The sequence below is a fragment of the Sorex fumeus genome, unplaced genomic scaffold, assembly GCF_029834395.1.
Source record: "Sorex fumeus unplaced genomic scaffold, SorFum_2.1 ptg000100l, whole genome shotgun sequence".
Lineage (NCBI taxonomy): Eukaryota > Metazoa > Chordata > Mammalia > Eulipotyphla > Soricidae > Sorex > Sorex fumeus.
Window position 1 is genome coordinate 288126 of NW_026606157.1, and position 23482 is coordinate 311607.

The following is a 23482-nucleotide window of genomic DNA, read 5'->3' on the forward strand; positions in this document are numbered from 1 at the left end:
CCATCAACCACCCAGGGATCGGATTGCGCACAGAAGACTCACCCTACCCAGATAAATACCCCACTGGCAGTATTTATCTGGGTAGGGTATTTATCTGGATAGGGTAGACACATCATAAGACACTAAATACCCATCTTCAGGAATTGTCGTACCATATTTGATAGGGTTCAAATATGGTAACACCTACAAGGGTGATTAGAGGTCGCCCCAAAAGCCTCTATCCCTCTCGGAAAGACTGGCAAGCTACCGAGAGTATTCCCCCCGCACGGAAGAGCCTGGCAAGCTATCCATTGTGTATTCGATATGCCAAAACCAGTAACTACAACTGGTCTCATTCACCTGACCCTGAAGGCTTCACCACATGGCAGCACTGAGAAGAATGAGAAAGGAGAGGCCGACAAAATCTCAAGGCCGAACTAGGCTGCCACAACGAAGGAAGACAAAAATGATCGTCTGTACTTTCAATGCACGTACGCTAGCATCAGATGCATCCATCGAGGACCTGATGGTACAAGCGCGAATGATCAAGTACGACATCATTTGTCTGACCGAGACAAGAAGGCACGAATCTCACCATGCCGTTTTCGACACTGGAGAAGAATTGTTACTTGGAACATGCGATAAAAGAGGTGTCGGTCGGTGTCCTTGTCAACACAAACTTGGCCAAGAGCATTGATTCATTCGAATGCCTAACAACCCGAATCAGACGTTTACATTTGAATAGATGTGGTTCACTGCCTGCAGTTTCTATCTTCGTTATCTATGCACCAACATCTCATTATGATCAAAGAGAAATTGAGAAGTTCTACATGGAGCTGGAGAAGTTCTATAAAGAAGACCACACCTTCTACAAGATCATTGTGGGTGATTTTAATGCCAAGATAGGACCGAGAAGATCAGCTGAAGAACTTCACATCGGGACCCATGGCCTAGAATGGAACGAACAGGGTGAGAGACTGTCTGAGTTCATCATGTCGACCAAGACCATCCATGGTAACTCACAGTTCCAGAAGGCAGAATCTAAACGTTGGACATGGGAGTCTCCCGGTGGACGATTCCACAACGAAATAGACCACATCATATTCAATCGACGGTTTTGCCTGACCGATGTCGCTGTTGTCCCAAAATTTCAAACGGGATCGGACCACCGTCTCCTTTGTGCAAAATTCTACTTCACAGAGCGGGGAGAAAGGGCTGCAAAGTTCAAAAAGAGAACTCCCAGAACGACCACCAACTGGGAACTCTTTGGCACTATTGCGGCAACATGGGAAGATGCCATTGTTGACAACATTGACGAGGAATACGATCGACTGGTTCAGCACCTACATGAATGTGCGAGGAACGCCAAGAGAGATAGCCACAAAAAAAGCCTGTCTTTGAAAACTCTTGAGCTAATTCGCCAGCGTGGTTTGGTGCATGCCTCAGGCAACTGCAAGCTAACGTCCGAGCTTGAAAAGCAGTGCAGAGATGCGATCAAGGAAGACCTCAAAGAGAGAAGAGCAGAAGTACTGGTAGATGCGGCAGAAGCCGGGAAAAGTATTCGTAACGCCCGCCTGTCCTTCGCCAACTACAAGACCAAGATGACTGCCCTCCGACGTCCTGATGGATCCATCACATCCTCCAGAACGGCAATGGAGAAGATTATCCATGACTTCTACTCAAATCTCTTCGATAGCCATGTCCACTTGCTGACATACCAAATTCCACAGGATGGATATGTTGTTCTCAACGTTCTCCCTTCCAAAATCCGACACACCATTTTGTCGGTAAAGAAACAAACAGCACCCGGCCCAGACAAGGTCAGACCTGAACACCTGAAGAACCTGCCGTCAGTACTCATCAATACACTGGCTCGGCTCTTCACTACCTGTCTGAATGCAAGGTTCCGTCCCAATGGAAAACCAGCAGGACCGTACTACTGTTCAAGAAGGGAGACATCCATGACATTGGCAACTATCGCCCTATCTGCCTATTGTCTGTCATCTACAAGTTGTTCACTTGAGTCATCCTAAATAGGATTGGCAGAACACTAGATGAAGGACAACCATGCGAGCAAGCCGGGTTCCGCAAAGGATTCAGCACCATCGACCATATCCACACAATAACCAAACTCACTGAGGTTTCTCGGGAGTTCAAGATGCCACTCTGTTTAACGTTCATTGATTTAAAGAAGGCCTTTGATTATGTTGAGACAGAAGCAGTCATTGAAGCTCTAGCCAATCAGGGCATTCAAGCCCAATACATCAAGATCCTCCGTGAGCTGTATTGCGGATTCACTACCAGGATCTCACCATTCTACAAAGAAGTGATCGTTGTTGTCAGGAGAGGGGTTCGGCAGGGTGATACCATTTCACTGAAACTCTTTAGTGCCACCCTCAAGAACATCATGCGACGACTGGAATGGGAAGGAATGGGAGTGAAGATAGATGGCCAGCAATTACACCACCTCCGCTTTGCTGATGACATTGTTTTAATAACACCAAACATCAGCCAAGCGGCACAAATGCTGGCCGACTTTGACCGTGAGTGTGGAAAGGTAGGACTACAGCTGAATCTTACGAAGACAATGTTTATGAGAAACAGCCTCATTCCTGATGCCCCATTCGCTCTCAACGGAACGACCATCTCCAATGCAACAGCTATGTGTACCTAGGTCGAGAGGTCAACATGACAAATGACCTGGCACCTGAGCTGCGCAGGAGGAAGAGAGCGGCTTGGAATGCCTTCAAGAACGTCGAAGAAATAGCTAAGAGGACGAAGAACCTCCGGCTCCGGGAACATCTCTTTGATTCCACTGTTCTTCCTGCATTAACATATGCCTCAGACACCTGGGCCCTACGCAAACAGGATGAGAACGCTATTCAGGTCTCCCAAAGAAGAATAGAAAGAGCTATGCTTGGAATATCACGTTTCACTCAAATGAGAGAAAGAATCTGGAGTTCTGACATCCGTCGACGATCAAGAATCAGGGTCGCTGTCTCATTTGCCAAGGTGTCAAAAATCAGATGGGCTGGTCACGTAATGAGATTTAAAGACAACCGCTGGACTAGAGCTGTTACCGACTGGATTCCATGGGATGTCAAAAGACCGCGTGGCCGCCCACCTACCAGATGGTCAGACTTCTTCGTGAAGATCATGAACGATCGGTTTGAGGCTCTTCATGATCCCAGAGCGAACAGATGCCATTGGGCTACACTAGCACATTACAGGGACAAATGGAGACGTTACTGGTGCCCGCTCGAGCAAATCGACGACTAACTGGAAGTTAAGTGATTAAGTGATAAGTGATAAATAATATTTATGCTCAGGATGCTCAGGATGCTCAGCTCCGATCATGCCCCCGTGCCTGGCTGTCCTCGCCAGGGCCCCTTGCAGGGGAGCGGGTTGAGCTTTCCTCCCCGCCCAGACCAGGGCTCCAGCAGCCGAAGACCTCCAGGACCAGCCACCACCATGCTGAGACCACTCTCCGCACACTTGAAGGTACCGGCACAGGAACAAAGGCAAGCGGGACCCGGGGCCGAGATCTCCAAGCCTACTCGGATCGGAGCTGAGCATCCTCCACCCAGATCCTCCGAATTCCAGTAGGCGGGGGTCACACCCACCAACTGGCCCTCTGGCACTGTGTAATCCCATCAACGGCCAAGACTCAGAGACTATAAAAACCAGCTCCTGGAAGACATCTTATTATCTCATTCCTACTTTGGACAAACTGGCAGGCTACCGAATGTAGCCTGCCCACATGGCAGAGTCTGGCAAACTCCCCATGGCGTACCCAATATGCCAAATACCAGTAACAATAAGGGTCTCATTCTCCTAAAGAGCCTTGAATATAATATCAGGGCTAGGATGAAGAAGACATTACTGGGGCCTGCTCGAGGCAATCGACGAATAACAGAATGGTCGTGATTCGTGATTCGTGATTCATGATGTTAACATTTATATTAATATTAATATTATAAATATAAATTTATAATATAAATCATATTTATAATATATTATATATTATATAAGCATAACATATTAGAAATAAATCATATTTATATATACACACACATAAACAACATATATTCCCTGTAAATTTGGATCTGCTGTGGTTGATGAGAAGCATCAGCCATTTAGCTGAGATTTCATTGTAGCAACTGCCTTTTCTTTCTGATTGCTTTTGTGGTTATTCTCTTTATCTAAAATTTTCTATAGTTTCACATGCCATGTTGTAGCAATCTGAGAAGCTCTGTTTCCCAAGTAAAGATGACCTCTTTCTCAATTTTGATAAAAATCTCACTTATCACCTTGTCAACTCTGGCTGACCTTGGGTTTCCTCGAGACTCCTTTTTTTTAAACTTCAGCTGGACATATACTGAACTTTCTTGCTCACACATAGAAGTCTCTCCCAAATAACATTTCTTTTTTTTATTACTTTTATTTCTTTATCTCTTCAGACAATATGCTGTGCCAATCATACCATACTACTTTCGGGTTCAGAATTTTTGTGTGTGTTCAGCCCCAAGTTTTCCCATTTTTTAAATATTTGTAAAGGTTCATTTCCATGCCAGGAAGAATGCAGATCTACTGGGATGGAACTGTACTTGGTTGATTTGGTTTGAGGTCACCCTTTCCTTGACTACTCTAAGTTCCCAGGTTCTTAGGAGTCTATACACTAGGCCACACACCAGTAGGAGTTACTCTGTGGCTTTCTAGTTTATAAACAATCCAAAAGCTGCAAAGTACCTTTGCACCCAGCCTCTGCCATTCTCTTGGGACCCTTGGGCCTCACCCACCAGTGGGGGTGCTGTTTCCCCAACCTCAGCAGGTCAGTCAGCACTTCTGGTTTCCTGTTCCATATCTGGTTGAAGGGATGTTCCATGTTACCTGGAAGCCCAGCCACATTGCCTTGATGTCCTCGCATTTTAAGTCTGAGCAAAGTGGGAACATGGAATTGTAAGCCCTGGAGGGAAAGTTTAAAGTCTTGCTTTGTTTTTACTGTGCTGCCTTTCCTTGTCCCTGGGGGTTAGAATTAGAAACTGGAGACAAGAGGGATTCTGGATGAGTCAGAAAGAGAGGGATAGACATAGAAAGATTGCATTCATCTGGGGGATATAAAGTAACAAAGTATGAGATTAATACCCAAGAATAGCTGAGATCAGCACCAGGAGGATTACTCCATAACTTAGAGGCCAGCCGGGTATCCTAGAGGAAAGGGCAGTTCAGATAGAGAAGGGAGCACCAAATAAAGGATGTTTGGAGGATCCTCCCAGGAGGGGAGATGCATGTCGAAAGTAGACTATGGACTGAACATGTTTGCCACTCAATGCCTCTTTTGCAGACCACAACACTCAAAAGGAGAGAGAGAACACAGGGGATTGCCCTGCCACAGAGACAGGGGGGATGGGGGGGATGGGGGTGGGAGGGATATTATCCATGGTGGTGGAAAATGGGCACTGGTGGAGGGATGGGTATCTGATCATTGTATAATTGAAACCAAAGCACAAAAAATTGTAAATCTACAACTGTAAAAAAAAAATAAAATAAAATAAAGGAAAAAAAATAAAAAAGAAAAAGAAAAAAAAAGAGGGATTCTGGGTCTCCGTACTTTAGAAGATCCTTGTCTAGTAGTTTCTAGAATGGAAACTGATCAAACAAAAGTAGTTTATGAGCAGGAATCACTTGGGGCGGAGAAACACTCCTGTGGAGGGTGTGGGCTTGAAACATCGGATGTCTGAAACCCTATCATGAACGGTGTTGTAAATCATGTTTTCTAAAATTAAAATCCTAGAAAACGAGGAAAAAAAATGGTTTCATTGTGCTGTCAACTTGGAATCCCTTGAAATTTTTCATGTTTATATGATCCCTGTGTTTAATGAATTTCACTGCATAACAGCTTTTTCCTATGAATTATTTGTAACTATTTTCTTTTCCTTATTTGTGAAGGGGGGTTGGGCCACATCGGAGGTGCTCAGGGCTTATTCCTTGCTCTGTGCTTAGGAATCACTCCTGGTGGGGTTCGGGGGACAGATGGGTGACATGCCCGTGCCCTACTACTCTACTAGCTCTCCTGCCCCAAATATTTTCATCAAATTTTCTGGGTCAGCGACAATATTGGGTTCCATGATTAATCCACATATATCTGTTGCACGTGAGCCCCAAATTGAAACCGACAGCTTGCTTCCTAATCCTGGCTCCTGCTAGCTGGCTGTGTGGCTTTCATCTAGCTACTGAACTTCTCTGTGCCCTGGTTTCCAGCATAGGAGGATACTGGTAAGGATGAAATAATTTACCAACACATGTAAAATGCTTTGATAATGTGTGACCCATTTAAATGCGACATAAGTGCTAGGTAGTGTCATCATTATCATTCTGTGGTTCACAGTAAGTTCAGAATAATTACTAATTATTGCTCATTAAACCATCAGTCATTTAATGATTTTAAGTGGACTGCATCTCACTGATCTTTGTCTTCAGCCTTGACCTAGAAGCATATCCAGAAGGATCATATAGGGACCGGGGGTGTGGAGGAGAATCTTCTCCTTGTTTTGCTTGGGTGGTGCTGGGGATCCAACCCAGGTCTCTTGCATGCAAGGCTTACGCTTTGTAGCTGAGTCGCACCCCAGACTGAGAGGAGATTCCTCAGCTGTTTCCCGAGGGAGGTAATCAAACACACCAAAAGGCGCTGCCTTTCCCGACTTCCTTCTGCCTTAACCTTATGCTAATCTGTTTCCATTCTAGTTTTAACAACGGTGGCGTCTGCCTATTAATTAAACAGGAGCAGTCCTGGCCATGCCCAGAGCCATCCCAGCCGAGCCCTGGCATCAGGCGGTGTGTGCGAAGCAGAGCATTGACTCTCTCCTGGGGAATTCCAAGGGTGCTCATCTCAGCAGATGCTTGGCAGTCTCAAAACCCAATGCTTCCTGAAAGAATGGAGCAGACCAGGCCCGCACCATCCCCACCCCATCGTCATGCCTCCCAGAATGATTCCATGACTCATTTTGTTAAAGAAATCAATGTCTTCCCTCTGGAAAGAAAGATGGCAGCCGCCTCGGAGCTTTTTGGAAAGCCAGATATGAGCCGGTCGTGACGGGGCAACTGAAACCTCATGGGAAGGAGGCATTCCCGGCTTGTCCTTCATGCCCTACTGAGGTCACAAGTTGTCCCCCACGAGCGGCTCTCCGGCATGGCCATGGCTCCAGAAGCACAAGGACTTAATGCAGAGCCCAACAGCTTGCGGCAGAAAAGTGAATGGACTATGCGTTAATCCATGCTACCATGCCTGCCCGGAGAGGAAAGGGTGTTGCTTCCTTCCGCCTTTTTCCCTCTGGATAGCAAGATGGTGGCCGCCTCAGAGCTTTCTGGAAAGCCAGGTATGAGCCGATCATGACGGGGCAACTGAAACCTCATGGGAAGGGGGGCATTCCCGGCTTGTCCTTCACGCCCTACCGAGGTCACAAATTGCCCCCCATGAGCGGCTCTCTGGCACAGCCATGGCTCCAGAGCCACAGAAACCAATCTCATAAGTATCTGACTCTCAGGAGAAATACTTCCAGGCTTAATAACTAAAATATCAGAAATCCAAAATCACGCGGCTGCTATTGTGGCCGTGCGACATCATTTGGTTTCTGTAACCAGCTGTAGAAAACAAATTATTTCACAATGCCTTTTCAGCATGTCTGATTTTGGGGGGGGTAAACTCTAAATAATAATGGTGCATCTTTTGTCGAAACAATGAATCTAATCAAAGTAGATAGAGTGTTAACTAGAATTCATCTGCCTCACAGGCATTGGGAGGGTTGGGAGGGGGAGTTTATTGGGGTTCTTGGTGGTGAAATATAAGTATTGGCGAAGGGAAATGTGTTTGATGATTGCATGACGGAGACTTAAACCTGAAAGCTTTGTAACTTTTCCCACAGTGATTCAATAAAAAAAAAAAATCACCGACAAAAAAAAAAAGAAATCAATGTCTAGGTATCAGTTTTTACATCATCTGTGAGATATCGGAGACAGAATCTGCAGCTCTTTAGGAGCTGCCCCAGTGAGTTCTTCAAATCGAGGCAGAAGCTCTGCTTGGGCCAAGGTTACCGGACAGAGCATATCCATCCCCGACTTGGCAAGACGAATCTCGAGCTCTGATTCATCTGATGGGCAACATGGGTTCCAACAAACCTAATAAGCATTTGTAACAAATCAGGACTTCGGGGGTAGAAGTCCTATACAGACTGTGCTTTGTGTGTGTGTGTGTGTGTGTGTGTGTGTGTGTGTGTGTGTGTGTGTGTGTATGTGTGTGTGTGTAAAGAAGAACAAGGGAGAAATTCCATTCTTCAGGCATCGGAGGTGCAGAGAGGAGAGAGAGGGTTCCAATCCGGTGTGAGTGGATCAGAACAAAACTTCATCTGAAGTTAAGCAACATTTCCGGTAGGGCTGGGGGAGCATCAGCCGGCTCCGTCTCCAGAACTGTGGCTCTGTGAACGGCCAGGAGGGAAATACGGTAGGGTGGGACGAGCTTCGTGGGCCCACCTGGAAGGCAACAGCTTGCCGTGTCTGAGTCCTTGGGAGACAGGCCTGGGAGGGGATGGTGGAGTGGGAGGGAGAGACGCAGAGCTCCCAAGAAAGGGTAAGGCCCTGGGGAAGCTCCCAAGACACCAAGTGCCTAGGGGCAGCTGGGCCAGGGGCAACCTTGCTGGTAAGCCCCAGAGCACGGGGCCTGAGGTCAAACTTCTTTCTGGTCAGTGTGATAAAAGTGTCGGGGAAAGAACACATTTGACTGCTTCTAAGGGTTGCCCCAAGCTAGGAATGAACACAACACATTGTGTTCACTTTTTTCACTGGCTCTCACACAGATTTCTAAGATTGAAAGAGCAAATTGCATTTTCCCTGGGGTAGCCTAAGGAACTGTTGTCCACCCCCTGACCTTTCTCCCCTCACACTCTTCCCTGTGCCACATCTAGGACACTGAAGGAACAAAGATCCACTTTTAATGTGCGAATGGGGCGGGGGGGGGGGGGGCAACGTGGAGGGCACGTGGAGCCCCCTGCTCCCCACCATTCATGGCCTGTGCAAAGAGCGCAAGCTGAGAAGCAGATGAAAAAAGCTCCTCCCTATTTGGAGTCAACCCAAACTCACCTGCCAGCCAAGCCGAGGACACCTTGACTCCAAAGTGTCAACCTGGTACAGGGGACTGGGGTGTAAGATGACCCTCACGAGCAGTCCCCTGCAGCAGCATATGACAAGTTGGCAGAATGCTCTTTGGGTCTAAAGATGCTATTGTTTCCTAGACAACTGTCCACAGGTAACTGAGAAGCAACTGCCTCCTTCTTCCCTCCCTCCCTCCCTCCCTCCCTCCCTCCCTCCCTCCCTCCTTCCCTCCTTCCCTCCTTCCCTCCCTTCTTCCCTCCTTCTTTCTTTCCTTTTTTACTTCCTTCTCTTCCTCCTTTCCTCCCTTCCTCCACATCCACTTCCAATCCTCTCCTCTGTTTCCTTTCCCTTTTCTTCCTCTTCCTCCTCCACAAACACAAGCACTGATTTCTCTGCCGTCCAGCCCCTTCTTCCTGCTCACCAACACCCCCTATTCAGTGAGCGAGTGTAGAGCTTTAGTTGCTCTCTCAACTCTTGGTACCACAGATTAAGGGAAACAGAAATGAACAGAGAGATTAACCCTTCCAATTCAAGAAACCTCGAGCACTCGATGGTTCAAACAGAATGACAATTCTCAAACACTCCAAAATCTTTCACATTAAGGTTCACTTTTCTTTTTTTTTTAAAGTCTGTTGCCTTGACTGCGAATGTGTCTCAGTCAAGCAGTTGGCTTGCATATGAAGTTCTGCATTTGATCCCCAGCACCACATATACAAAAGCATCAGCTGACATCTTCCCTTACTCGGTAGGTCTCCCGCAGGCTACTCCTTTCTGTGGTGCTCTGTTCTCTAACTTCTTTCTTATCAAGCCTAATAGCTCTCCTCTATCAAGTCCCAGGCCCACAGCACACAGGCTCCTGGGGTGCTGATAGAAGTCTGGACTCCTCTGTATCGGGACCCAGCACACAGGAAGCTGATGTGTTGTTTGAATATTATAACCAGACTTACATATGTCAATTTTTCTTTAGAAAGGACATCGCAAAAAGGCAAAGCAGACAAGAAAACATTGCACAGGTAGTCCTTGTCTTTCTTTAAGCAACACATTTAAGTAATTTTTTTTTCTCTAACATGCAGTATTAAAGAGTTATTAGAAAGGGGCTAGAGCAACAGTATAGCACTTGCCTTACATGTGGTCAACCCAGGTTTGATACCTGACATCCCATATGGTTCTCCCAAGCACCATCAGAAATGATGCCTGAGCACAGAGCCAGGAGTAAGCCCTGAGCACCACCAGGTGTGGCCCCCAAAAAAGCAAAAATAAAACAATGCTATAAATAAAATAGATTTAATAGAATTGGAGCCAGAGCAATAGTCCTGTGGGGAGGGCACTTACCTTTCACATGGCTGATCTTGGTTCAATCCCCAGCACCCCAGATGTTCCCCAAACACTGCCAGGAGTGATCCCTGAGCACAGAGCCAGGTGTCAGCCCTGTGCCCCCTCCATAATAGATTTATTAGAATGAAGCCCTGAATCTTCCATAAGTATACTCAGAGAGGTCAAGACTTTATATTACAAAGAAGAATTGATAACACCATCCCCTTGAAGTGAGATGTTAGAGTTTGTGTTTTTCTGAGTTCTAAGAAAGTCAGCACCACCACCTATGTCAGAAGCTTCCCAGCCTGTCAATCTCCACATCTCCCTTGAAACAACAGCCAAGGAAGAGCTGGGCAGGTAGATACCATCCTCTGAGGAGAAAGTTGCTCCTGTCAAACCACAGATACCTTAATGACCCATCATAAGTACCTCATGACTTGCTCTAACATGTGACGATCACACAGTTTCAGTGTGAATGACTTTTCCAAACTTTTCCATCAATATAAATAATGTCAGAGAACTAGTGTCTGCAGAAGCAGGTAAAAATTTGGAGGAGAGGATGAAACATAGCAACCTTTACATGTCTAACACTGTCTTAGGCATTAAAAAAATGTTACCCCATGTATACAGTTTTGTCTGTCTCTGAGTAGTCTACTTTTCTGAAGGTGGTTTGTATAGGGTAAGGTAACAAAAATATGGATACAAGAAAACAGGAATTTCTAGTTTAAATCAAAGAAGAGGAATCAGGACTCAACACTTCAACCTCTGATACGATCTCCAAGACTCGGAGAGTGATCAAGATCGGCTCTGCATTCACTGTGACTAAGGCAGTAACCACGCAAAAGGTGATTTGGTTGAGTTATTCTCAACAATCTAGGTCACAGAGATGAAAAGAAGAAAGTCGAGTCACCAGGACACTTTTCATATGAAAGGAAGGATGAAGCTTGTTGAAATGAGTAGCATAACCCACCCCCCATCTCCCCTGAAGTTCCTCTAAAACAGGCACATCTTGATTGCATTACGATGAACTACAGCCCTGTCATTTTTTATGACAAGGAAAGGGCACAAGAATCAAGAAACAATAGAACTGGAGGAATTTACATTCAACACTGAGCTTCCCATCGGAAATTGCTCTGCCCACTTGCAAATGTTGCCTTCGGTCTTTTGAGAATAAATGCACTTTCATTCTGTTTGTAATTAATCTTCTCTGTATTGTAATTCTCAAAGAGCCACCCCACCTCTCAGTTGCTCTCTACCAGATGATAAATGACCAGCAGATGAAATGGCTTGGCTGACTTTTAAGATAGTTTCACAAGAAGGAAAGATTTTAAGGGTACCACTGCTTATTCCAGGGCCGGATGAAATCCTTCATCAGATGGGAAGGACTCTGGCCACTACTTAGTGCCAACAGTGTCAGGGACAAGAACAACTGTTGGGCACATAAAGGGATGAGGGTGTGGGTGGTAGTCTTCTATCATGACTTGGGTACTTACGGGGCAGTGAGGTACCCTTCCAAAGCGCCAGCCACAAACATGGTGATCTCATCCGTCAAGTCCTGGGAGCCGTAGCCTGCTTTGATTTCCAGGACGCCCCAGCCAGTGGTGAGCACAGAGTCATTGTAATAGCCGTAGGCATCCCCCTTCTTGTCCAGTGTGGATTTGATTTCTACTGTCTGTTCATCAGGCATCCAGTAGGCAGTGGCATAGTAGACTTCTGGAGAAGGAAAGGAAACAATGACAGAATGCACTGAAGTGAGTTACTAATGCGTTTTTGTTCACGATGCAACCAACAATCCCAATGCCTTTGCTTTAAAAGAGTTCCATCTTAGAGCATTTAGAAATCTGCCTGATAGTTTGTTCTTGCTACAAGTGTGGTGGTGGGGTGCTGGGAAGGGAAATAGAGGCTAATCAAGGAAGGTGAGCCTGGAGCACAGGGAAACAGGTGAGATCTTGGAGCACACAGAGAGTAGCCTGAGACCCCCACCTCAGAGAGGATGTACTGGCCCCATTTCTTTTGACTCAGCATTCACATCCCCTGGAACCATTCTCCTCAGGCATTGGGCCAAAGCATCTGTTTGCTCCAGCTTCTTATCCTTTCCCTCCTGCCTTACTCATGACTCAAGATTCCTTCACATGACACGCCTGCTCTAAGAAGAACAAGAACCCGTCACCTGTCACCATTTCAAGTTCCCGACAACTTGGACTTCACCCTTCCACACCCTCACATGACCATCTCTTCCCTTCTTCTAGTCCCCTTGGGATCTGAACCCTTCTTCCTCTCCCTGGGGTGCCTGTTTGAGTCTGCATCATCCTGTCCCTGTATCCTCCTGTCCTCTCTCTGCCCTGGTCCTCCAACCTACGTCCCTCCCACTGCAGAAACACCCTCCATCGCCTCACAACTGAATGCCAACTGCCCAGAGAAGCCCACCCTGGGTCCCAAACTTTTGCCTCATCTTTCATTTCCCTTCATGAAATTGCTACAAACTGTGGAACAGAATCCCCAGATATGGGACCATCCTGGGTATAGGCACTATTGTCATAGGGGACAGGTGGGTCTCGAGGACCCTCTCTTCACTTCTAGTCTTCGATCCACCCTCCCTCCCTCCCTCCCTCCCTCCCTCCCTCCCTCCCGCGCTCCCTCCCTCCCTTCCGCCCTCCCTCCCTTCCTCCCTCACCAAGCCCTGTCATCCCTTCCCGCACCTCTCTAACTTGCTCACTGAGGAATTCCTTGAGTCTAAAAAGCATATGGACTCCTGAAAGCACAACACCCTATTACCCATTTACTTTCTCTGGCTGGTAGGAGCAGTGTTTGTAGGCATTGGGACCTGGGGCACTCCAACAATACTCAGCCCTGCGTTGTAGGTTAGATCGTTCCATGCTGGGGTCCAGTGATACTGTGGGCCACTAGGTCACCCCACTGGTGATGGAGGGGAAGGCGTGCACCTCTAGGGTATGGTCTTGGGGTACCAGGCATCCATGCAGGTGTTCTGACCTTTCAAGCTCTCTCACCGGCTTTGGTCATTGGGTTTTGTTGGGTTTTGTTGTTGTTGTTGTTGTTTTGGGGACACATCCAGTGATGCTCAGGGGTTACTCCTGGCAGAGCTCAGGGGGCCATATAGGGTGCTAGGGATTGAATCCGGGTTGGCCACATGCAAGGTAAATACCCTACAAGGCAAATACTGTACTGTCTCTCCGTCCCCATTGGTTCTTTTTCTTTTTCTTTTTTTTTACTTTTTGGGTCACACTGGCATTGAACAGAGGTTACTCCTGGCTCTATACTCAGGAATTACTCCTAGCGGTGCTCGGAAGACCATATGGGATGCTGGGAATGGAACCCGGGTCGGCCGTGTGCAAAGCAAACGCCCTACCTACTGTGCTATTTCTCCAGCCCCCCATTGGTTCTTAAACTTCTTTCCTTTCATGGCATCTGGGGCAGACACTGAGAAATCTCCTTTTCTGCCTGTTTCCTCCCTCCCCATTCCCTTTGGGAGTCCTTTGTTTTGCTTTGGGGCCACCCTCAGCTCTGTGCCTGGGTTCTAAGCTGGGGCTCCCACACGCTTTGCATATGCACTAGCTCTCTGAGTCATCTGCCCACCCTTTGAGTTATAATTAATTTTTGTTTGTTTGCTTTGGGGGCCACACCTGGCAGTGCTAAGGGCTTATTCCTGGTTCTGTGCTCAGGAATCACTCCTGGTGGACTTGGGGAGCCATATGTGGTACCAGGGATCAAACCCGGGTTGGCCACATACAATTATCTTATCTGCTGTGCCACCGCTCTGGCCCCAGCTGGGAGTTAGTTTTTATGTGTCCAACCACATTAATTTATAACACCAACGGATGATTCCATAGACACTAGAAACCCAAACTCTCTGAAACAAAACCCCCCTTCTAGTTCCACCCATTCTCCAGTATCTGCTTTCTATTCCTGATAGTTGAGCTGGAAACCCAAGTCCATCTGGCTCTCACTCCCACATGAACTCATGCTTGAGCAAAACCTCCCAAATATCTCTCCTGCCAGTCACTACCTCCTTAGCCCCGCCTTTGTATGCTAGTTTAGGGATCACAACTAACTTTAGCCATCAGAGGCCTTCTCAAGAGTCCTCAATCCATTATTCATACTCTGACAGAGTTGTCTATCTAAAATGCAAAATAGTCTCTATCCCTTCCTTATGATGGAGCAGGTGAGCAGGGAGAACAAGCCAGGTAAAGGGGATTAATTGGAAGGTGGTGTGTTGAAACAAGACATTTGGGGGTGAGAACAGCGCCTCTTACACATGGTAGTCTTGCAGCCCCTTTTCACCTGAGCAACTTTTACATGAACTCTGGAGATGGAAAATTAAATATAAACACTTGCTGATAATAAGTCATGGAGAAATTTGTTTTAAAGTGTTATGCAATTCTGGGGGCCAGAGATATATCATATAGCATTTTGGTGGTGCCTCCCCCCAAAGAAAATTTATGTAATCCCATGTGACATCTCAAACCCTGTTTTTGAAGCTAGGATCTATACAGATATGGGGTTAAGATGCTGGACACCTACTACCTATATTTCTAAAATGCTAATATTACAATGCACTGTAGCACTATCCTCTGGTTGTTCATCAATTTGCTCGAGCAGGTACCAGTAAGGTCTCCATTGTGGGACTTGTTGTTACTGTTTTTGGCAAATAAAATAAGCCACGGGGAGTTTGCCAGGCTCTGCCGTGGAGGCAGGATACTCTCAGTAGCTTGCTGGGCGGCAGGATATTCTCAGTAGCTTGCTGAGCTCTCTGAGAGGGACGCAGGTATTGAACCTGGGTCGGCCTTATACAAAGAAAATGCCCTACCCGCTGTGCTATCATTCCAGCCCATTATTACAATTAAATTAAATTAATTAAAGGCCCTCCCGTTGATCATCGATTTGCTCGAGCGGGTCCAGTAACGTCTCCATTGGAGACTTTGTTGTTACTGTGTTTGGCATATCGAATACGTCACGGGGAGCTTGCCAGGCCCTGCCGTGGGGGTGAGATACTCTCGGCAGCTTGCCGGGTTCTCCGAGAGGAGCAGAGGAATCGAACTCGGGTCGGCCATGTTGGCTGCGTGCAAGGCAAACGCCCTACCGCTGTGCTATCGCTTAGAAAATGAAAGTAGAACTAATTTGTTTAGCTTACTATGAAACATCTCCAGTGGGGTCTATTTCCTAGAAATAAGTTCTTTAGTTGTGTGCTTGGCTTTCTGACCTGGTTTCTGTCTACCTATTCAGTTTCACCCACCACCCATCCCCTCTGTGACCCGGAAACCCTCACATACCACTCTCTCCTGCCTGCCAGGGACAGCTCTGACATCTCTGACTTTGCATATGCTGTACCTGTGACCTGAGATTTTCCTTCATTTAACTACCTAGTAATCTCAGAAGCAGGCAACAGCAGCTTCTTGGCAGCAACTGGTTTGACAACATGCCTTGTATGAACACTTTAAAATTTTATTTTTTTATAAAGTTGTTCACAATAATTCATTAATTTAATATTCAAACACCAATCCCAACACCATTGCACCTTCCCACCAACCATATTTTGAGTGTTTCACCCCAAATCCCAAGCCCTGCCCCCCAAAGCAGAACTGAAACAATTTTGTATTGCTTGTTATGAGCAATCCACTAGGTCAAATAAAGTTTCCTTAGAGGCATGTCCTTCTCTTCCAGAAGGGAGCATAACATGACACTTGCCATAACCATGCCGCCGGACCCCATTCCAGGCTGTTTCACTCGGGGTGCCCCTGAGGGGAGCGGGTGAGACCCCCCTCCCCTCCCCAAGGGACCCAGCCCTGACAGCCAAAAATTCCCAAAACTCAACTGCTGCCACACTCACGGACGCTTTCCACACATTCAGGCTGAGCCTCACCCATGAGTGAGCCTATTCCTGGATACTTCATACCACATACCACCCATACCCCAAGAGCACCGATTCACATTTGATGGGGTTCAAAGTAAAAGGCAACCAATCTTAGAGGGAAATATATATATATGTATATATGTATATATATATTACAGATACATATATATAAAAGCACACAACTCAACCTTTAACAACATGTTAGTGATCTCGTATAGAAGGGCTTAATGGTCCCTGGGTGAAATACAACAATCTTCACACTCTTTCCTCTAAGGATACTTTTTTGTAGCATTTTCAGCAGTTTTTCATAACTAACAATACAAAATATACTATTTTGGTTCTGCTTTGGGGCAAGGATTAGGGTTTGGGATGGAAACATTTGAAATATAGTGGTGAGAAGGTATAATGGTGGTGGAATTGGTGTTTGAATATTAAATGTAATCAAATATCGTGAACTACTTTATAAAAAAAATTTTTTTAAAGTTTCCTTAGAGGAAGGTGTGTGAAGATTGTTGTATTACATCCTGGAACCATTAAGCCCTTGTATAAGAGATTACTAATATGTTTGTTAAACCCAATCAAATGGTGTATGCTACTCTTGGTACGTACTTTTGGTACATCAGTGGTGCAGAGTCCGAGAGGAATTCTCCAGGAATTCTAAAATTTAGAATACAATTATACCTCAGATTCACTCATGAGTGAATCTCATCCAAGCCTATGGAGAGCAGCCGTGAGCATGGTGGTGATTGAGTTCTGAAGGTTTTCAGCTGCCAGGCTCTGTTGGGGCAGGGAGGGGCCTCACCCATCCCCCTCGGAGTTGCCCGGTAAAGACAGCCTGGCGTGGGGGTCTGGACATTCTATGTTGTTCTCTTCCTGGAGCTTGTTTCTGAGTCTCTGGATCTTGGCTGTTGATGAGATTATATGGCGCCAGGGTCAGTTTGTGGGTGTGACTGCCAAGCTTCGGAGATGAATAAAATTTATTTAGTTATTTATTTTTCAGAGAGGTTCTTTTTTTTAACTTTTAAATTGAATCACTGTGAGATAGACCCTTACAAAGCTGTTCATGATTGGATTTCAGTCATACAGTGTTCCAACACCCATCCCTCTACCAGTCTACCAGTGAACATTTCCCAGCAGGAGAGTCCCCAGGTTCCCTCCTGTCATCCCCTACCCCCACCCCCTGCCCGCCTCTATGGCAGGTGCTGTAAATTTATCTTTAATTTTTAAGTTTGGGGGGGCTTTGAGTGCCACACCCAAAGGTGCTCAGGACTTACACCTGGCTCTGTGCTCAGGGAACACTGCTGGTGGTATTAGGGATCAAACTGCACGCATGGCAAAGACCTTACTGAACCCCTGTACTATCTCTTTGGCCTTCTTCTTGCTTTGTACAAACAAGTCTGCTCCTGCTCCTGGCCTATATAGTCTGAGTTCAGACACTTTTCTTAGCCCCAAGTGCCTGGCTATTACAGGTACTCAAGGACAAGAGAGAGAGAGAGAGAGGAAAAAGAGATGAGGGGTAGCAGGGGAGGGAGAGAAAGAGAGTCAGAAACAGAGACAAAGAAACAGAGAGAACAGACATAGGAAAAGAAACAGCACAAGGTGCTATTTTTCCTCTAAGAAACCATCGCACAATATATAAAAAGGGAGTGCCTAGATCACTCTTGACCCCCGAGTATAGGGAGGAGAAGCTCAGAGAAGGTAAGAGATTGAGGGATGGGGGTAGTAAGAAGAGGTGGACAGGAAGCAATGGGGTGGGAATGAGTTGTCAAGACCCTTGGATCCACGGGTGTTGCAGAGGAGTGGTATCGCCAATATCCAAACCACAGAGTCGACAACACTGGAAGCTTGAGATCTAAATTACAACAACCAAACTTAACGAACTGCCAGTCAAGTGTCTAGGGGTAGGGAGGGAGGAAACCTAGGAATACTGAGGCAAGGAAGCTGACACTGGTGGTAGAATTGACGCTAGAGCATTGTATATCTAAAAATCAACTATCGATAACTAAATCATGGCTCTTTTTTAAAAAAAAAATCATACAACTTCTCGTTCTAAAGACAAATTCACACTCAGGGCACTGCGGTGGTGTGTGGAGACCAGAGGACCCTCCGGGTCTAGCCGGAGGCTCAGCAGGAGGAGGTGGTATCTGACCCTGTGGAGCAGGTGGGAATAGCTCGGGGAGGGAATATGGGTGCAGTGTTGGTCAAACTGAGTTTTACCAGTAAACATTTTAGAAATTCCAGATGGAATATATAGGGTTATTTGTTGCTAGCATTTAAACTTTTGCAAACCACAGCACCCAAAAGGAGAGAGACAACAAAAGGGAGTGCCCTGCCACAGAGGGAGGGTGGGATGGGGGGATGGGGGGGTGGGAGAGATACTGGGATTGGTGGGGGTGGAGAATGGGCACTGGTTGAGGGATGGGTATGACTGTATGACTGTATGACTGAAACCCAAGCACAAAAATTTGTAAGTCTACAAATGTACCTCATGGTGTTTCATTAATAGATAAATAAATAAAAGATAATCCTATATGTATAATAAAATTGTGCAAAAAACATAATTTTTCAATATTATGATAGCACAGCGGCAGTGCATTTGCCTTGCACACAGCCAGCCCGGCAGAGCCGGGTTCGATTCCTCTGCCCCTCTCAGCCTGCCCCTCTCAGAGTATCTTGCCTGCACAGCAAAGCCTGGCAAGCTACCCATGACGTATTCAATATGCCAAACACAGTAACAACAAATCTCAAAATGGAGACGTTACTGGGCCCGCTCAAGCAAATTGATGAACAACAGGAGGACAGTGACAGTGACAGTGATTTATCACAGTAAAAACCTGGAAATGACCCAATAGCCAATAAGAGTATTATTTAAACAAATGATAGTCATATAAAGGAATAAACTACAATGACAAAATATTGTTTTACTGTAATAACATGGGAAAAATTAATATAAAAATGTTATGTATATTAAGATAATGTACTTATTAAGAGAGTTTTTTCTCTTTGTATTTTCCTATATGGTTTCTATAATCAAAGAAAGGGGAAATAAATTCCATAAAAATATTTTGTTTGCAAAAAAAAACCCCACAAAATTCACCTATCTTTTTTTTTGATGCTAAGATTGTCTCTCCTATAATCATTCAAGTATAATATTTTAGGGGGCTTCCAATCAGTGCTCAAGGAGCTTTAGGGGGCCTAATGGGTCATTCAGTTGAATGCTGGGGCCCGAGGAACTCGGTGTTGCACAAAGTTTTGCAGTGCCGGGGACCACCAGGGCGTTACTTGGCAAAGCTCTGGAGGGTCATGTGGTGCTGGACTTGAACCAGGGCCGGGCACATGTGCCCTGAGCCCTGTATTATCTCCCCAGTCCCTAAAAGTATAATCTTAATCTTATCATATCCTGGTACAATAACCCAAGGGCAATGAGTGATAGGCTGATTGGTGTCCTTAAAGAAAGATCCCGGTTAGAAAGTCAGGTTGACGACAGTCATCACTATAACAGCGGAGAGGACGTAATGATATTAATAACTATAGGGAAATGTAGGATTTTTTTGTCAGCAGTCTTGGGGTGACATATAATGACCTAATTGTTACTGAGGCTAATTTGCTGTGTAATCAAATAATGAAATTTCTTGCAAGTTTGCGCCCCTTGTCAGGTCTCAACCCCGGCCTCACATTTAGGACTCTTTGGGATTAAGAAAGCCAAACCAGACTGGTCTGAGGTTTGGAGTTTGAAGAATGTGAAACCCCCTCTCAAGAGAAATCTGGTCAAATCTTTTTGGTTCTGATTGGACCAAGGCAACCTCATGAATATCTTTGGGTTTTAGTTTTTGTTTTTCTTTGGTTACGGTTGGTTGTTTTTTTGTTTTGTTTTTTAACAGATTTTTTTTTTCTTTTTGGGTCACACCTGGCGATGCTCAGGGATTACTCCTGGCTTTGCACTCATAAATCACTCCTGGCAGTGTCAGGGGACCATATGGGATGCTGGGAATCGAACTTGGGTTGGCCGCATTCAAGGCAAACACCCTACCCGCTGTGCTATCACTCCAGCCCCTTTTTTTGTTTTGTTTTTGCCACTCCTGGTGGTAATCAAGGGTCACTCCTGGCTCTCAGAGTTCATTCCTGGTCGGGCTCAGGGGACCATATGTGGTGCCAAGAATCAAACCTGGGCACTCCAGTGCAAGGCAAGCACCCTACCTGTTGTACTATCTCTCCAGCCCCTCACGAATACCTTAGTACTCCCGAGACCTCCAGACTCTTGGGTTGGACAGTACTGGTCAATGGAGACTATACAACAGAGTCCAACTTGGCCTACTCTTAGCTTGTTCCTCACCACCATATTACAAGCCACCCCCCACTCCCCCCCCCCCCCCCGGCCCGAGGATGCCTCTCCTCCATTTTCTTTTCATGCACTGCATGTGCCTTGTATGTTCCTCAGTTATCTGTGTCCACTGTCGTACCTCACAAACATACAGAAATTCACTGAAAAACTGTTAAGCATATATAGGCTGTCAGGCCCCTCTAATTCGACTGGGTATAAAATCAGACCCTCATTTCGTCTCTTTGAAGCTTGTGCTACAGCCCGAGCTGGTTGTTGTTATTACAGGCCCCTCTCTTCTACTCATTTATTCCTGTAACATTTGAACGACACTTGTGGCCAGAATTCAAAGAAAAGGCTCTTCTCCTCTCCAGTACAATGACTGTGTTTCCAAATTGATTTTTGGATCACAAATTAACCTCAGCCCTCTCCGCAGTTTTTCTCATCTCTCTCTGTTCTTGGTAAAGCCTGGCCGGCTAAGTTGAAAGCAGTCACACATTGTCTGTGGGTGGGGAGGGGATCATAAAGAGGAACTGTGAGGGAAAGGAGGAAGGTGAATGGGCCTTGTCAGGGTCCTCTTTTTCATTTCTACCCACAAACATGATGTCAGTTTTGCATCTCTCTCTCCATCTGCACAATCAAAAAAAGCTGTTTTCTCTTTGCTTTACACAAAATTAATACCTTACCACAAATAACATACAAATCTGTGATTTTTTTTTTGATAACAGTATACCTCAGGCATGAAAAGAAAATCTTACTCTCAAGAGAATTTGAGCTAAACAGGAACAAGCTGACCAAGGTAGCATACATTTTGAAAACTGAACCAAAACTTCACTTTCTTGCTCCACCCCAAACTGTGGTCTTCCAGTCCTCCATGGTTTTCTCCTTGCTTCTGCCCATTCTAGTCTTGCCAGTACTGGGCTAGTTTCTAGTGTTCTTAAATCTTTTAAGAGTTTTATCTCCCGTACTTTTCTCTTTCTCAAGCAGAGCCCCAAGTTGGGAGGTTGGTGGTATAAAAAATGTAGCAGCAAAAAGATAGAAAAGTCTTAGGTAATTCCAAGCCTCCCCAAACACGGTACCAGCTGTGAAGGTTGGGCTGACCCCGATCCTGGGACAAGAGGAACTGACACAGCGATGTTTCCATGATGAATCAAATTTAACAGAGTGGATGTTCTTCTAAGGAAAGTCAGGTTGGCTAAAACACTCACAGGAGTTTGGCTGTAAAAACTTAAGTCTTTCTGATACTAAACTCAGAAAAAGAGGAATGGTGCAAGGGGGAAATGCCATGTGGAGATTTTGTAAAAGCGAAAAATTAGGTTTAAGCATTTTAAAATAACAGCATCCTCAAAACCAACACAGTTCATAAATACTTGTTGACTAACTGGAATGTTAGTTTATATATAAAAAGGAAGAGACCCCATTATTTTTATATTTCTTTTTACATGAAAATCCAAACACCCAATTTAAGTATTTTATTAATTTAGGCATTCTAATGTTTTCTGTGCCTACATTGTTTACAGAAAAAAAAAAACACCTACTCCTGTCTTAGGAAGAATTTCTAAAATAGTTATAAGTGGGTGGGTACACTGGTGCTGGGAGTGGTGTTAGAATATGTGAAGTTAGGAAAAAACTTCATTTTCCCAGCACCTCATTTATATATGGGTTTTAAACCTAGCAAATTTTGCCTTATAAGTCAGCTGTAGGAAAAGAAATGAGCAAGCAGAACAACATAAGTGAGGGAAACATTTAAAGATTACGATGGCAATTTACCTGTTCTGATTGGGCTTAGCTAAATAGCTGCGATTCTAAGCCCCACTGATCTTTTCTCTTTTATGCCAATTAAGCAGGCTCATGAATCTCTCTCTGTGTACCTTGGCATTGAACTTTTCTTTTATGAAAGGACTCCGTGTATCAATACCTGGGTTTTTAGATTTGCTTTGACTCTTCTTCCAAGGACTTAAGGAAATAACAATTCATAACTAAACAATCTCCAGGCAACAACATTTCAAGCAGGAGTCCCAGCCCTCCCCCCCAGCAGGAATCAGAACCTCAGACTCTTCTTGAAAGGAAGATTATGCTGGGACACGCTTCTAGGGAGTAGGAGTAGAGGCACTTGGAGAGAGAAACAGGGAAGGAAGGAAGGAAAGTCAATTCAAGGTAAGAGGAATAAGACTTGAAAACCCTATCCCAGAGATGAAGGGGAGGTTGTGTCTCTGATCCCATCCCTCTGAGGTCAAGGATTGTTCTAGGAAATCCTAAATCCCCACTCATAGGTAGGCTCCAGTGCTAAACTGGTTGTGCTTTCAAAGAAGCTCTAAGGCTAAAACTAAAAGCAAGGGGTGATGGTGGTGGCTGGTGGCATGGGGCACCCCTACCTGAAATCAGACTCAAAGGCAAGTGTATGGACTGCTGCGAGGGCCTGTGTGCCCAGGAGACCAGGAAGGCAGAAAACGTTATCACCCCAGAAAAAAAAAAAAACAGCTCCAAAGTGACAGCAAGCTAGCACAGAGAAAGGCTGGAGATTTGCCTGAATCTGGAATGTTCTCTTTCCTCACCGCCTTGAAATGTACGGATCTTATCTGCTGGCTTAAATCAGAGTTCTTGCCCAAAGTTCTAGCAACAGAAGGTCAGCCTTGCTCCATTGTGATTCTGCCCTATCTCACGCCTCATCATTCCTAAGTTATATGTAATTAAGTCCTATAAACTACAAGCTCTGTGAGAATCCAGGGTCTCATGTCATATTTCATTCCTCAGTTTCTTCAAGCGTAACATAATGCTCTCCTGACTACATGACTCAATCCCAACTATCACGTGAACAGGGAAGATCACTTGGAGATGGATTTCATCACATCTGTTAA

At 45.5% G+C, this 23482-nt stretch overlaps 1 protein-coding gene across 1 annotated transcript in view; it reads right to left on the reverse strand.

Annotated features, from left to right (window-relative positions):
• The window catches only part of PLBD1 (phospholipase B domain containing 1), a 67184-nt gene that overhangs the window by 38296 nt on the left and 5406 nt on the right, over positions 1-23482 (reverse strand). Inside the window, exon 2 of the mRNA XM_056134614.1 lies at positions 11931-12150. Coding sequence (XP_055990589.1) covers positions 11931-12150 — 220 coding nt within the window. The remainder of the gene's footprint in view (positions 1-11930; positions 12151-23482) is intronic.